A 17487-nucleotide genomic window follows, 5' to 3' on the forward strand; every position below is an offset into this window, starting at 1 on the left:
GACGAACGGTATTGTGTCTGAAGGATACAGCATAAGGAAATGCTGCTGACAATTGCAACTTCTTACATCCCATTAATGTGGAAGTTACTGTCAGAAGGAATTGGAGAAGGACTGTACAAATTTCTTGATGAGAACGATATGTTACTGACGGAACAAAAATGCTGTAGAAGGAAATGCAGAGATACCAAAGACCAATTATTGATAGACAAAATGGTTAATGCACGATTGTAAACAAAGAACAAATTTGAGAATGGCCTGGACTGACTATCGCAAAGCTTATGATATGATTCCACATCCGTGGATCATTGAGTGTTTAGATCTGTTTGGAATTGCTAGGAATGTGACATGTTTCCTGAAGAGAAGTATGATGGGATGGAAAACTGAGTTGAAATCCTACGAGAAAAGCTTGGGCACTCTGGACATCAGAAGAGGGATGGATTTTTCAGGGCGGCAGCTTATCTCCGTTGTTTTTTATTCTCTGCATGATCGCGCTGACCTTGGTACTTAAGAAAATGAACCTGGGATATTAGCTAAAGGGAAAATCTCAAACAATCAACCACCTCGTCTTCATGGATGATTCGAAGTTGTATGGCAAGGATGAGGCACAAGTGAGTTCCTTGGTGAACACGGTCCACTGTTTTGGTGCTGATATTAAAATGGAATTCAGATTCAAGAAGTGTAGAATAAGTACCTGAAAAGTGGCAAGTTACAGTCCCTAGCAGGGATAGAATTACATAATAGAGAACTGATTAAACAAATTGAAACAGAAGGTTACAAATACTTTGGCATGTTGGAGTTCAACGAGATAATGGAGAAGAAAATGAAAGAGCAAATGAAGATGGAATATTTCCGAAGACTAAGATTGGTGTTGCGCTCAAAATTGACCGGTTGGAATAAAATCCAAGCAGTTAATGCATGGGCAATAGCATCATTTCGTTATGGAGCTGGAATCATAAAATGGCAAATGAAAGAACTGATGAAAATGGATACGAAGACAATAAAAATGTTGACAGTGCACGGAGCCTTCCACCCTCTGAGTAACATCGATTGGCTGTACTTGTACAGAAGAAAGGGTGGGAGAGGTTTGATCAGTTGCTAGGATTGTATCGAAGCAGAGGAAAACAGGTAAGGGTGGTATGTAAAAAATGCCGTGGAACCATTGTTGAACTGTGTGAAGGCCGGCATCATTAAAATTGACAATTGTGTAACGAAAGAAAAACTTATAGAGGAAAAGAATACAACACTACCGACAGTGACAGATGCAGAATGTATGGTGAGAGTGTGAAACAATATGGCACATCGAATGCCTGAAAAGACATGACAATATGGCAAAAAAAAATCCATTGGGACCTCTGTGGAAATCACGGCCTACAAAGAGTAAAGAGCAAATGGTATGAGAAAACCCCAGAGGTAGTCACCGAGAATGAAAATTGCAAAATCCTGTGGGAAGCAATGATTCAGTGCGACCATGTGGCCAGGCATCGAAAACTGGACATTGTTGTGGTGAAAATAAGAAAGAACACGCATCAAAATTGACATAGTATGTCCCGGTGATAACAGGATCAAAGAGAAAGAAGAAAAACTGAACAACTATGGTGATTTGAAGCGGGAAAATACGAAGGGTGTGGTCAATGAGGAGAGTAGACGAAGTACCAATAGTAATTGGCGCACTTGGAAGTATCAGTACTCTACTACCAACATGGCTCAAAAAGATTGGTACAAATGTAAAGGTAGAACTCCTACAGAAATCAGCATTGCTTGGAACTGCAAGAATTCTTCACAGGGTTCTTGAAGCATGGCCTGTAAACAAGTGTCGCTTTAGTCTGCTGGCTGTGGACAGCTGACACTTTCCATCATACCCAGGAAAATAAAACACAAGCTTAAGTGTAAACAAACCAAACAAATTATAAAACCAAATTTTATAAATTTACATAATGCAACGAAAGAGCACAGACAAAAAGTGCGAAGAAATTGCTCAAGTCTGCGTTTGATGTGATTAAAAGAATATGTATGACTGACTTCTTTCTGCTTCCATCGACCAAATCCACTCACAAGGTTTTGGTTGTCGCGGCACTATAGTAGAAGTGATTTGCCCAGACAGAACTCGATACCATGTGGTTGAGAGGCAAACTTCTTACCACACACCCACATGTTTCAGAACATCTGATGAGGTTGGCGTATCGTATGCCCACGAAAATTTAGGCAGTGTAGGGTAGAGTCAAACAGTTTTATATACTTGTGGGGGTTGTGTGTGTGTGTGTATGCGCGCGCGTGTGTGTATGTGTGTATGTACGTATGTCATTTGTACTTATATGTGTGTACGTATGCAAGGATTCCTTGAAAGCCGCCATAATCAGAGCAACGTCGAATATGATCCAGGAGCATTTGACTCGAGTATGTAAACGATTCAGATCTCGCATAGAAGCAGTTATTGATGCTGAAGATGGCAACATTGAATAAGATTACAGAGAAGATAATCTAGTTTATATGTACAAAAGTTTTCATTAATAAAGTTATTTTCTGTTATTATATGTATGCTTTTCTAAAAAGAGCAAGTATATCTAATTCTTTTTAGGAGTAGTGGATCTCGAAGCAAACATAAATCTTTAAATAAACACCATGTAAATATTGTATTGAAAAACTTTTTGGGACAGAAAAAGTCGAAGGCTGCTCCTAGGACAAGAAGCCACACCTCCTGTAGACATAACAGACATTCTACCTTAGAACGTCAACAATATATATATATATATATATATATATATATATATATATATATATATATATATATATATATATATACACGCAAACACACACACACAAAGCGAGATACATACATACATATATTATCCAGTATATGAAGCTGATACACACAACACACACACACATAAATATATGTAGAAGAGTGAAACAGAAGTAGTGGATATGAAAAAGGTGTGGGCGATACACATAGATAGAACATAAATTTTTTAAGATATCCACAAAAACAAAATGCATCTTTTCAAAAACCCGAACAGAAAGCACATATGTTTAAGAAGAGGTTATTGTAAATTGTGTGAATTACATAATAGTTTAAATGGAGCCGGTTAAATGTCGAAAGAAGAGGTGGGAGAAAAGGATAACGTCTCATCGTATTTAGCCTGCTGTGGTGGTATTTGTGACAACACAAACCGACTTCTGTTCACAGTTTTCTCAACTGGAACGGGGAAAAACTGTGTTAGTCGCACTAGGTAATAACCTACTACTACTACTACTACTACTACTACTACTACTACTACTACTACTACTACTACTACTGTCGCTGTTACTATTACTTCAACTAGTATGACTACTACAACCACTACTGCTGTTGCTACTATTACTACTACTATTGTTGCTACTACTACTACTACTACGACAACGACTATTACATATAATGCTGCTGCTACAACTACTGCTACTTACTGCTAGTACTACTATTACAATTAATGCTGCTATAAATACCAATGATGACGATGATGATGATGATGATGATAACGACGACGACGAAACTTTGATGAGGATGTAATGATCCTTTCTACTATAGGCACAAAGTCTGAAATTTGGGGGAAAGGGGCTATTCGATTACACGATTCTCAGTGCTCAACTGATAACTCATTTTATCGATCCCGAAAGGATGAAAGGCAAAGTTTACCTCGACGTAATTTGAACTCAGAACGTAAAATCGGGCGATCCGGCGCAGTAACGATTCTGCCAGCTCTTCGCCTGAAAAGAAGACAGTAATACCTAAATAATAATTTCTAGTACAGACACAGACTAATCTTCCCCTGTATTAAACAAACAACGGTTGAAAACTGATGTGGAACTCGATGTGATTTGAACTCAGAATGCAGGTTTATTTTTGTTTAATGTACTTATTATAAACTGTTGATTAAACAGAATATCGGTACTTGACTGGAGCTCATTTCTCCAATCCAGGAAGAGCGAAGGTCAAAGATGATCTCGGTTTCTCTGGACACACTTTCATACATTGGAAAGCCTACGATTTACACACATACACACACACACACAGAAGATAATAATTGTGTGGTTTAGTTATTAGAAGGTTACAAGGTTTCCAGCACAGCTCACTCGAAATCTTTCCATATAAACTGAACAAATTGTTTTATGTACCTCCACCAGATTTTTTAAGCAACATCACCATTCTGCACTATAACTGGTGGTTGGAATCGAACCGTGCGTCTTCTACCTACATAAGTTGTGTATGCTGGTGACCGAAATATGCCAGGAGTGGTCACTGTAATGACAGTGAACGAACTCACTTTCCGTTGCTTCCAAATTTATTCACTTAATTTTAATTAACATTTGGCGGTTGTCTTTCCTGGCTTTTTTGTACTGAATAAGTCATTTAAACGATTGTTCTCATCACTCAGTGTAAATTTAATTAGTCGAAATTTCTTTGTTTACTACATCAGGTATACTAGTGGATATTTTCAATCATATAATTATATATATATCGTACATTTGTAAACAGTCGCTAGCGTTGATGACTGTTAGCCTAATCACAGAATCATCATCATCATCGTCATCATCATCATCATCATCATCATCGTCATCATCATCATCATCATCGTCATCATCATCATCATCATCATCAAGCACTGAACATTACTGTTTCGAGTCCTAAGACTCATAGGACCAGTTACCCAGTTTCCATGATAAAGAAGTGACTGAAATCAGTCTGTCTTAGAGTTACTCATTTACAGTTGAGTGGACTGCGGCAACGTGAAATGAAATGCTTAGCTCATTTCCGGTCCGAGAATCGAAACTACAATCTTTCGATTGTGAGTGCAACATCCTGACCACTAGGCCACACGCCGTCACAAATCACAGAATGGTACTAACGAAATTAAAAATGTGATAAAATAACCCAACAAACCCCAATCTAATTTTGAAAAGAAATTAAATGCTAAACTGTCTCACAATCCCATTTAACGTACCACTTTGAGCAAACATCCTTTGATCAGCGAGTTTGCAAGATTTGAATCGAAGAGTTGTGAAGTTGTCTTAAATTAGTGGTATTTGATGCTCCAAAGCAAAATCATTGATTACTTCATAAACACAGACACGACTGACTGAATGAAAATGATTGCCGATGGTGAATTGACAAACCTAAAGAATTACAAGTCCATACAGACCGGAATCAATCAATAGAGTTCTTTGAATTTATTTGAAACATCTTTGAGTCACAAACAGGGAGGAAATGATACCAATTTAAATCTGCAGATGAAGATCTGCCTCTAATCAAAACGTTATACAAGACAGATGGCACGAACATTTAAAAAAAACTTACTTCAACTCTCATCCTTCTATGGCCGAAAAAATATGTACCAGACATGTAACAGGGTCGATTCCATCGAGGATATCCCTACTCTACAAATGTGTGTCTTTGTGTCAATGTGAGAAGCCATTTGCACCTTCGTGTTACTGTTGTGACTCTTGCTATGACTTGTTGCTACTGTGACTCTCCTTATAGATATTGTGGCGTTTATCCCTTTTCCTTCTTATAATGGTCATCTGAGACATTGCTTACATTAAGGACGGATATGGTTCGATGTAATTTGATAATATATTCTATCTTAACATCACAGAACTACCAAACTGAACTTTGCATTTAATGTTGTACTACAACCCCTCTCTTATCTGCTCTTCCCCAAATTATCAAATGCATAAAAAAAGATTGCAATGCTTTTTCTAAAGTAGAAACACAGTACACAAAATATGAACATAGTCCATCTATGAGACTGAATATCATTCTAAATGGATTAGAACGTTTCAATAGTTGGGTTAGAAGGGAAGACACGGGAGAAAAGATGTTACAGCCAAGAATGACCCTATAAACCGTAAATTAAAAGTATTAGAGACTGTGGTAACTAGTTGCACGGAATTTGTAACAGCCAAAAATATTTTAATAAAATCAAGAAAAAGAATTCAAATGTTTAGTGCGGAGTTCTGACGGAAATTTTTATCTCTTCTCCCAGCAACAAACTAAATTATTTAGTTTTGTATAAATTTTATGGCAGGCGATACTGTTAGACCTTATTTTAATCAAAAGAATTATTCAGTTAATGTGAATGTAATGGTTTCTTCGCTGTAATGGAAATCTGGCATAAGTTTCACTTTGTAGAAATGCCATATTGATTTTCAATGTAGACTGCCAAATGTATTCCTGTTAAATACATGTAAAGAAGATGGTGAGCTGGCAGAATCATTAATGTATTGGACGAAAATGTTTAGCAGCATTTCTTCCGGTCCTTTACGTTCTGAGTTCAAATTTCGCCGAGCTCGGCCTTGCCTTTCATCTTTTTGGACTCAATAAAATAAGTACCAGTTGAGCACTGGAGTCAATGTAATCGATTAGACCCTCTCCTCAAAATTGTTGACCTTGTACCAAAAGTAGAAAGAAATATTTGTAAAGGAGGAGATCGCAGTCGATATTATATTCATCTCAGGAAATACAGTAGGATTTTTAATTATGTTCGAATTACCAATCGCCACAGGGAAAGGAATTAATAGCCAGAATAAATTCTTCCATGACATTTAAATGAATATAACCATACTAAAACATGCCAAAGAATTATGACTAATTCTGACAAATAATAACAATGAAACGAACAAAATATGAAATCACAAGTCATCTTAAAAGCATTATTTATTAAAACCAAATGTCAACAAACTCTAAAATGAGTTTAAGAAAGTGAAATATAAATAAAGAAAATATTCTAAAAGGTAAAAGCAAAGCAGTTACAAAATAGTTACAAAATCATTTTTATGACTACATATGCGTGTGTATGCATATGCAAATATATTTTTATATTCTTTTATTCATTTATTTGTTTCAGTCATTAGACTGCGGCCATGCTGGAGCACCACCTTTAGTCTAACACATTCACCCCAGAACTTATTCTTTGTAACCCTAGTACTTATTCTATCAGTCTCTTTTGCTGAACCGTTAAGTTATGGGGACGTAAATACACCAGCATTGATTGTCACGCGATGGTGGGGGGACAAACGCAGATACAAACATACATACATATATATATATATATATATATATATATATATATATATATATATATATATATATATATATAATACGGTCTTCTTTCAGTTTCCGTCTACCAAATCCACTCACAAGGCTTTGGTCGGCCCGAGACTATAGTAGAAGACACTTGCTTGGGTGCCACGCAGTTTGAGTGAACTCGGAACCATGTGGCTGGTTAGCAGGCTCCTTACCACGCCTGCACCTATACACACACACACACACACACACACACACACACACACACACACACACTCAGATATGGATGGATGGATGGATGGATGGATGGATGGATGGATGGATGGATGGAAAGTAATGCTTCGATATACGAGTTAATTTGTTCCCGGAGACCGTTCGTAAACCGGAAACTCGTAAATCAGAGCAATAATTTCCCATTGTAGCAATGTCATGAATCGTAATTCGTTCCGAGAAGAATATTTTACCTATAAAATTTATAATACATAGGCGCAGGAGTGGCTGTGTGGTAAGTAGCTTGCTTACCAACCACATGGTTCTGGGTTCAGTCCCACTGCGTGGCACCTTGGGCAAGTGTCTTCTACTATTGCCTCGGGCCGACCAAAGCCTTGTGAGTGGATTTGGTAGACGGAAACTGAAAGAAGCCCGTCGTATATATGTATATATATGTGTGTTTGTGTGTCTGTGATTGTCCCCCCAACATTGCTTGACAACCGATGCTGGTGTGTTTACGTCCCAGTAACTTAGCGGTTCGGCAAAAGAAACCAATAGAATAAGTACTAGGCTTACAAAGAATAAGTCCTGGCATCAATTTGCTCAACTAAAGGCGGTGCTCCAGCATGGCCACAGTCAAATGACTGAAACTAGTAAAAGAGTAAAAAAATAAATACTCGCAAATAAATGGCAATAAAACAACAGCAGAATGCAATGAATATTTTATGTAAAGTAAAAAGAATATCAAGATCGTTTATAATGAAAAATATTATTATAATCGTTTTCTGAAGAACTTTCACCCGCACTAGACTCACGCACACCATCACTATATATGTTTGCCTATACCATCAGTAATATATATTTAATTATCAGGTAGAGTGACAAATAACACAAAACAGTATTAGTTAGAATGGGTATGTTGAGGGGTTTTAAAGGACACATTATGCAAATAAAATACATTAAATACAAAAAATATACAGGTATATTATATACTAAGGAAAGATTATTATTTTTTTTAAAAAACAGACATATTGAGAGCAAAGGTGGTGTAGGGAGGGGTAGATAAAGTGTCAGCCCAATATATGGTGGGTCATGCAATTGTTAGAAGGAAAAATTAGATAAATAAAAAAAATATATCAGGATAGTGTAAGATATAGTGATATAAAGTCGATGTGACGAGTAATCGTATTTCATAGAAAAAGACAATATACAGAATTTTTTTTTTTAATATTTAAAAAAAACACCGAAAACAAATCTAAGCAAGTGGAGAGTAAAGAATTATTTAAGATTGATAAAAAGGAATTTGGTCGTGTGTTCACATGAGTTAATTCTTTCATCTCTAGTGTTAACTAGATTTCATTTCATTCTCATTATGCTGCAGCTTTCTTCTAAACATAACCTACAAATTTTATTATTACATCTATAAGAATGGGAAGAAGATGGAATTTTCCAAGAAATTGAGAAATCAATATTGTTTCTTTTGAGATGCCAAATTTTTTACATAGACCTGTGCTATTCTCTTTTCTAGGGTCCTTAAAAGAAGATTTATGGTTATTAACTCTCGATTTATGAGAATTGTTCGTGCATTTATATTTAGAGAAGTCCTGAGTAATAATAGTTGTTTGGTATACAACTTCTTTCATTTTGTAATTTCTATCTACTACACAGGCATTTTGAGTCTCTACAATTACAATTTAAATTATTGGGTGGTACTATGGTGTTATGTCTATGTTTATTAGGGATAATGGAGTTCTGGGTATTATCATAATAGCAGTTGTTAATTATAGAATTATTGAAGGTACTAGGTACATTTAACGAAGTTTTTTTTTAATTATAGAATAGATGCAGTTTCTTATTGTTAAAAGAAGAGATTGTCCTAAAGAGATTAGGAGAGACTGAAAATCCAAATCTTTTTTTTTATATATATATATTTTTGCTTATTTAGAGTTTTCGAAGTTTTTATTAATTATCATTCTAGCGGATCTAATAAAGTTAGATTTTAGATGTTTGGCAAACGATGTTATGATCCAAGTAGTGTTATTGTCATTTTCTTTACTGGAATGATGAGTTGTGTTTGGTGGGGTCAGCTATTCTCACACAAGGCATTGGTTTCTTTTCTGCTATTCTGTTCCCATCTATATTAACTTGAGTTCTATGGTTGTGTGTTTTATTGAATGAATTAAGTGAGTTTAGATTATTTTCATTTTTTTCTGTTTATTGGTTCAATAGTCTTATTTTTGTCTATAATTAAGTAGTTTTGGTTTGTGTTGTCAATATTCTTGGGTTTATTAATATTAGTATTAGAGTAGTTAGTAAGATGGGAATTGCTAAAATTTATATTATTTTTTCTTTTAGTAAAGTTATGGTTATGGTGTCCGTATTGATTAAGTTTATTACTATGTTTATTGTAGTTGTGACTTCCGTGTTTTCTGCTAAAATTATGTTGATGACTATCGGTGAGAGTTTTTTTTTTAGATGTTTATCGGAGTGTACTGATTCATCAGGTGACTTAGGTTCACTAATATTATCTACGTTATTCATTTCAAGATAAAGTTTGGTATTATTAGTATTGATGCTGTCGTTTTTATTGTACTTAATTTCATATCTATATCCTGCTTTCTGAAGTGCCAAGTTATAGTAGTCTTTATGTTTGTTAAATATTTCTTCATTTGATGTTAATAGACTAATTCTTCTCTCTATGTTAGTGGTCAGGTTTATAATGTTATAAGAATGGTTACTTTGAGCGTTTATGTATGTGATATTGTTGTTAGGTTTATGGTAAGGCTCATGGGAGGAAGAAAATATTTTCCTTAGTTTGAATTAAAGGCTGGAAATACTAATAAATCTCATTGTCAGTTATTCCCAAAATTTTATTTCGAACCGAGGTAAATTTTTAACAGTCTTTTTAGATTTTTTCTTCCTGGATTTTTTTTTTTATTCTAGTCTTGCTAATACACAAACATAAGCTGAATTTTTTATTATTTCACACCTTTTGAAAAACTTTTTAAATATCGAAACATTTGTACAGCTGTCAGATATTTCTTATATATATATATATATATATATATATCAAATATTTGACAGCTGTACAAATGTTTCGATATTTTTAGATTTTTTTCAAAAGGTGTGAAATAATGAAAAATTCAGCTTATGTATGTGTATTAGCAAGACTAGAATAAAAAAAAAACATCCAGGAAGAAAAAATATTAAAAGACTGTAACAAATTTACCTCGGTTTGGGGAATGACTGACAAAGAGATTTATTAGTATTTCCAGTCTTTAATTCAAACTAAGGAAAATATTTTCTTTCCTGGGCGCCTTTATCCTCGGCTTTTTCACACATATATATGAATTTTTTTAAGCATAACGATAAGGGCAACCTGGTTAATAATAGATTAGACCTTATGGTGTCATGCGTACATAGTAACACCCGTGCTTTTAAATATTTTCGAAAGTAGCACTTTATAGGTCTTGTGATTGAACTGATTTTGATGACTTATTATTTTTAGTCTGAAATTAAAGTACATTGCATATATTACAATATAATAAAAGCTATATAGTATAGTTAGTTAGTGTGCTAAACAAAGTTAGTATACTATCCATATGAATTTTCCAGCCTAGTTGATCAGATTTCCTCATGGTTTTAGTAATTACTTTATTTATCCCTTTCTTAAAGTGTTCCACCCTCCTGATCTTAGTATTTATAAGGGCCTTTACGTAACTAGCCCTTCTAATTAAGTACCTCTAAGAAACTATAATATCATGTATGGATTAACAATAAAAACTTTAAAACCTATAATATACCTCTTAGTTTATAATTAGTATATAGTTAGCATGTCCTATAATATCAATATTCCTTTAGTTAATACCAGGTATCGGTCTTTATAGATACAAGCTAAATAAGTAAAGAAACAATTTTTAGTTTAAATACTTGAACTATTATACATTTTCTATAAATCTTCTCTATTGAAGTAACTAAGCTGTATATATACTTCATCATGGTTTTAGTGATTAAGCTATTTTATTCCTTTTCTATGGTGTTCTACCCTACCTGATTATTTTATTGTTTTATAATAGCTTTTATGAAATAAACCTAATTTTTGTACCCCTAGAAATTCATACTTAGCTTATATATGACAATGCCGGTATCTCCACAACTTAAAATAAACTGCTTAGATTATAATTTAATTAATATATAGTTAGCATGTTCTTTCACCTCAGTACTCCTTTAAATACCAGTAAATCCCAATGATCAATCTTCATAGATACCAGCTAATAAGTTAATATTTAAGTATATAATATGTATAAATATTAAACTATTTCTATGTAATTTCTTTTCCTCCCTCTATGGTGGTAAAATTTGGTATATACTCAAAAGTATTCAAAAAAGTCTTATCCTTTTGTTATAATATTCTTCTTAATAATCTTCTTGATAACCCTAAATTCTAACTTTATACAATATAGCAATATTTTTTAAAATATTCAACTATAGTACCCCATGATAAAATTTAACCTGTATTATCATCATTGGCTTATTAGCCTTGCCGCTTTAATTGACAGCTAACATCTTGATTTAAGATTTCCTTTGCCAAATCTCATTATATTGCTTCAAATCAATCTTGATAGTCTTATGACTATGCACTATGATTTCTGTCGACTTCCTCAGCCCTTTTCCTAACAGACACTGCTCCTTGTGTCTTAGATTTTTGATATACAAAGATTTAATAAACAAGACTATAAATTAAAACTGACCTCCAAAATACAGTGACGAGCTAGATCTCTAACAAGTCTTTCTTACAGATACCTTAATAGCTTCTAAGCTGAAGTGAAAACAGCATGTTTTTGGTCTGTCTCCATACCTTCTTGGAGGTTTTTGGTAAAATTATACTAATGTGTCCATATGTTTTAATTTAATTTAATTCTATGTATTTATGTAGCTGAGGATTGCTCTGCATTTAAATTGATGTAATGGTTGCATTGTTCATTGTTCAATTAAATGGAGTCGCTTGAAACGATCGTACTGCATTACTTCTGGATATCCTGTTGCTTATTTTGATTATATATATATACACTAAATTTTAATTCATGAGATGCGCGCAGAACAGTGAGAATATAAGCAAAAACGTATCTATTCATCCTTAACACGTTCTTGCAGAATCGAACGGAAATATTTGACCGTTATCGTTTTTCGCCACCGAAGAATAGTTCCTCCCTTTAGGCGATGTATATTGATAACCCATATGATTCACCCGTTCATCAGTATAAGGTGGCTTCGAGACACTGCGATGATTCGACCTCGCTGCGCGTCCCCTTGGCTGAAGTTATCCCACAGTTGGACCGATGAATTTCACTAGTGCACGAATTCTTATTTATAGGAATCAGCAAATAATGTTTGTATTCATTGTTAATATGTTCTGGAACGTAAAGGCGCTGATCGCTGTTATTTTTCGCCACCACAGAACACCTCCTTCTATTAGATGATGTATGTTCATAGTAGACGTGATGCCTGAGCGATCAGATATTCCCGTCCAAACTTACCAGAACGTATTAAGATTGAATAAATATATCATATACTAATTTTCATTTCTTTATTTCATACCTTTGAAAAAACGCAATAGTATTGACATTTGTACGACTACCAGTTATTTCATTTATATAAATTTTATTCACTCTGCTCTTTCTTAAATTAAGTCCATTTTTTCTTTTTTTGCAGTCTTTGTACAGTGGATGGAATCCGGAATCCTCTTCCAGAATAATTTCTTATAAATGTACTTTTCTACAAATGCTTCAACATTTTGTTGTGCCGAGTACAAAGTCAGAAGTTTCACACGTGAATCATTAGACAAATATAATGGTCAATCCATTAATATCTAAGACATTAGAACATTGATGTATGTAGATCAAAATTCAATACAACTACCATAAAACTGCTCAGAAATTCCTGTCATTGAAATTCTATCTGAAATGATTCGACCTCTTAAAAGTAAACTGCATATCTTCCAAAGACTAAGAACAAGAAAGAATAACTTGTGTACTTTTAAGGAAACATTTAATTCGATGGGAGTATTTAATTCTGTTCAGGAAGCATTTAATTCTGTTTAGTGTATCTTTAGGGGTCCAATATTCTATCGATAATTATTATTATTATTATTATTATTATTATTATTATTATTATTATTATTAGGTGCAGGAGTGGCTGTGTGGTAAGTAGTTTGTTTTACCAACCACATGGTTCCGGGTTCAGTCCCACTGCGTGGCACCTTGGGCAAGTGTCTTCTACTATAGCCTCGGGCCGACCAAAGCCTTGTGAGTGGATTTAGTAGACGGAAACTGAAAGAAGCCCGTCGTATATATATGTGTGTGTGTGTGTGTGTGTGTGTTTGTGTGTCTGTGTTTGTCCCCCCCACCACCACCACCACCACCATCGCTCGACAACCGACGCTGGTGTGTTTATGTCCCCGTAACTTAGCGGTTCGGCAAAAGAGACCGATAGAATAAGTACTAGGCTTCCAAAGAATAAGTCCTGGGGTCGATTTGCTCGACTAAAGGCGGTGCTCCAGCATGGCCGCAGTCAAATGACTGAAACAAGTAAAAGAATAAAAGTGAGAAAGAGTAATTATTATTATTATTTAGGTGGGGAGCAAGCAGAATCATTAGCATGCTGGACGAAATACTAAGCGGTATTTCGCCCGTCGCTAATGTTCTGAGTTCAAATTCCGCCAAGGTCGACTTTACCTTTCATCCTTTCGGTATCGATAAAATAAGTACCAGTTGAACACTGGGTTCGATGTAATCGACTCCTCCCCACCTCCCACAAGCTGCCCTTGTGGCAAAAATTTAAAATTGTAATTATTATTATTACTACTATTATTATTAAGGCAGTGAGCAGGCAGAATCGTTAGCACGCTGGACGAAATACTTAGTGGTATTTTGCCCGTCGCTACGTTCTGAGTTCAAATTCCACCGAGCTTGACTTGCCCTTTCATCCTTTCGGGGCCGATAAATTAAGTAATAGTTCAGTACTGGGTTCGATGTAATCGAATTAATCCCTCCCCACAAATTTCAGGCTTTGTGCCTATAGTAAAAAGGATAGTTTCGTTTTTTTTTTCACAGAACTTGCTGCGTGTGTTTCTGCTACCATGTGAGAGATATTGAAACAAACGTATTCATGGTCACGTTTTAATATGACTAGTTACCTCAAAGTCATGAAAACAAAAATAACGTGTTATTTTTATTTTTCACAAAATACATAGCCGGGAAATTATTCTGGAAGAAAACGAAAAACCAGTTCTGTAACTATAAATAACTATAGTTACGAAAACTATTTTTGTTGTTCTTTTCGAGAATAATTTGTTATAAATATTTTATATGCATATAAATATATATTTACAAAAGAATCCTAAAATAATTTAGCATGAGAATCAACAGACATGAAACAGTTAAGAAAATAAGATATTAGGTGTAAGTTCAAATCTTTCACTCAACATTTCTTGCTCTATTAAGAAAAGAAATTGGCTGTCTGGGAAAAAGCTAAGCAGAGCTGTACTCTTTCACCACAACTTTCTCTCACTCTTTCTTTCTGTTGTACCTGTATTTCAAAGGGCCAGTCTTGTTACAGTCTGTGTCATGCTGAATCTCCCCGAGAACTATGTTAAGGGTCCACGTGTCTGTGGAGTCCTCAGCCACTTGCACGTTAATTTCACGAGCAGGTTGTTCTATTGGTCGGATCAACTGAAACCCTCGTCGTCGTAACCGATATATATATATATATATATACTTGTGCTTATCGTTATACAGACAGACAGACAGACAGATAGACAGATAGATAGATAGAGAGAGAGAGAGAGAGAGAGAGAGAGAGAGAGAGAGAGAGAGAGAGAGAAAGTAAGTTCCGCTGATGTCTCTGCCTACTATGCTTATGTGTTTTGGTGTACCCCGATCAGCTGGTGATCCTTTTGCATAATATAATCTGTACAGAACCTTGTACAAATATATGGTTAGTATATTTGTAGACAGTTCAATTGCGACGTCTAAATATAATTTTGATCTATGGATCTTTTGATTTAAGGTCTCTGGGTTATGGGCCCACTACACTTCCACTGCGTCGCTCGGCTCAACGAGTGATTGTGATAAGGTAAATATATAACGCATTATTTCTTAAATTGTCTCTTAGTTACATCACGTCTATTACATCATTTATCATATGTTATTTATTTATCTATTTATTTATTTCTGTACCCTGGACTGTTGCAATTGTATGAAATATAGTAATAGTAGAATACATACTGCAGGATTGAGATGTTAATTTACTTACTGAAAGGCGACATTTCCCTCTGTTGATACTCCGAGAGTCACATGTGATAAACCAGATGCATAGATCAATGCATTGCAATTTTTCTAGGTATCGCTTCATTTGCTCTGTTCAGATCAGTCAGCAAATTAATTCTATGTTTCCTCAACACAGCATTGCAAACCAGCTTTCAAGTATAAATTATAGAGAATTGGGAGGTAAGATGCACTAATCAATGGGTAAGGCCCCTTTGGTGGACTTTGACTTTCATCCTTTCAGGAGTCGATAAAATAATTACCAGTCAAGTACTGGGGTCGATGTAATCGACTAACACTTCTCCTCAAAAACTACTGTCCGTGTCAAAATTTGAAACCATTATTTTAATGCAGTATGGTGGCAAGTTGGCAGGATCACTAGCACGCCGGACAAAATGCTTTGTGGCATTTCTTCTGGCTTCACATTCTGAGGCATTTCAAGTTCGGTGGGCCCCTTATACACAAGAATTAAAATCTTAGAAAATTACCAAATTTAAATCTCAAAGCTCATCTGTTTCAAATAATTGAATTTGATGAGTTAGCAGAGAAAGATACCTGTGGTGAGTGTGTATGCTCCAACTATGTACTCTACTGATGACGAAAAAGTTTCTTTCTACCATACTTTGGAGGGCATTATAAGAAATATCCCTCGGGCAAACAAAGTCATCGTACTGGGTGACTTTAATGCTAGAGTGGGTAGGGATTTTAACACATGGACTGTAATTGGAAAGCATGGGGTGGGAAAGTGTAATAGTAATGGTATGCTTCTGCTGCAGATGTGCGAGGAGCTGCGTCTGTGTGTTACCAATACCATGTTTTGTTTCAACAAAAGAATAAGTTTAAGACCATATGGATGCACTCTGCATCTAAAGAATGGAATATTCTGGATTACATCCTTGTTATGGTGCGTGACAGACGAGATGTGCAGGCTGTTCGTGTTCCTTGTAGGGCTGAGTGTTGGACTGACCACCGCCTGGTACGTGCAAAAGTGAAATTAATTACAAAACGTAAAATCCGGGCTGCAGGTATTAAACTGCCTAAAAGACTGAATGTTGCTCATCTTAGGTGTAATATTGTGAAGAGAACTTTACGAGAGGAAATGAATGTTGCAAATATTGGTGAGGATTGGCCGACCCTTAAAAAGTCAATTTATGATATAGGCAGTAAAGGTCTGGGATTGATGCAAAGAAAGCATCAAGATTGGTTTAAAGAAAATTATAAACAAATAGATGATTTATTGGCTGATAAAAGACGTACTTTATCACACTATTTATCAGCAAAGCCACAGGAGAGAGATGTGTTGCATAGGGAACTCAAGGATGTGAAATCACGTGTGAGGTGGAGGCTCTCTCAGACGAGAGATACGTGGTGGGGTAAGAAGGCTGATAAGATACAGGCGGCGTCGGATTCCAATAACACAAAGCTGTTATATGGTCTCTTGCGAGAAGTTTATGGACCGACTTCTCTGATGACACCACTTTGAAGCAGGGATGGTAAAGAACTTCTTCGTGATTCACAAGGAATTCTGCGAAGGTAGCGAGAACACTTTGATGAACTTTTGAATCAGCAGTCTGTAGTTAGTGAGGATATTTTCAATCTCATCCCTGAGTTACCTGTGAAGGCGGCTCTCGTGGAACCACCAATGTTGGAAGAAGTCGGGGTGGCTGTCTCAAGGTGAATAATGGGAGGTCTCCGGGTATGGATGGCATACATGCAGTTATTACAGCATGGCGGTGAGAATCTTCAACAGCAACGTCACTCCTTGTTTGGCAGGATATGGGCTAGTGAATCTGTACCTGAGGACTGGAGAAATACAGTAATCGTGGTCTTATATAAGGGAATATCATTGCTTTCTGTCATAGGAAAGGTTTTATGCAGGGTACTTCTGGATCGTCT

General features: G+C 35.4%; 1 protein-coding gene across 1 annotated transcript; it reads left to right on the forward strand.

Moving 5' to 3' along the window:
- The first annotated feature begins 16444 nt into the window (after positions 1-16444).
- On the forward strand, positions 16445-17074 carry LOC149137103 (uncharacterized). Its single transcript, XM_089338401.1, has one exon. It carries the CDS (start codon positions 16445-16447, stop codon positions 17072-17074), a length of 630 nt encoding a protein of 209 aa, XP_089194527.1.
- The last annotated feature ends 413 nt before the right edge of the window (positions 17075-17487 follow it).

Source organism: Octopus bimaculoides, chromosome 2 (assembly GCF_046866305.1).
Source record: "Octopus bimaculoides isolate indiv1 chromosome 2, ASM4686630v1, whole genome shotgun sequence".
NCBI classification, from domain to species: Eukaryota; Metazoa; Mollusca; class Cephalopoda; order Octopoda; family Octopodidae; genus Octopus; species Octopus bimaculoides.

What these genes read in the sequence shown, in the direction of transcription:
- LOC149137103 (XM_089338401.1), top strand. Translation starts at nt 16,445, where the DNA reads ATGCACTCTGCATCTAAAGAATGGAATATTCTGGATTACATCCTTGTT.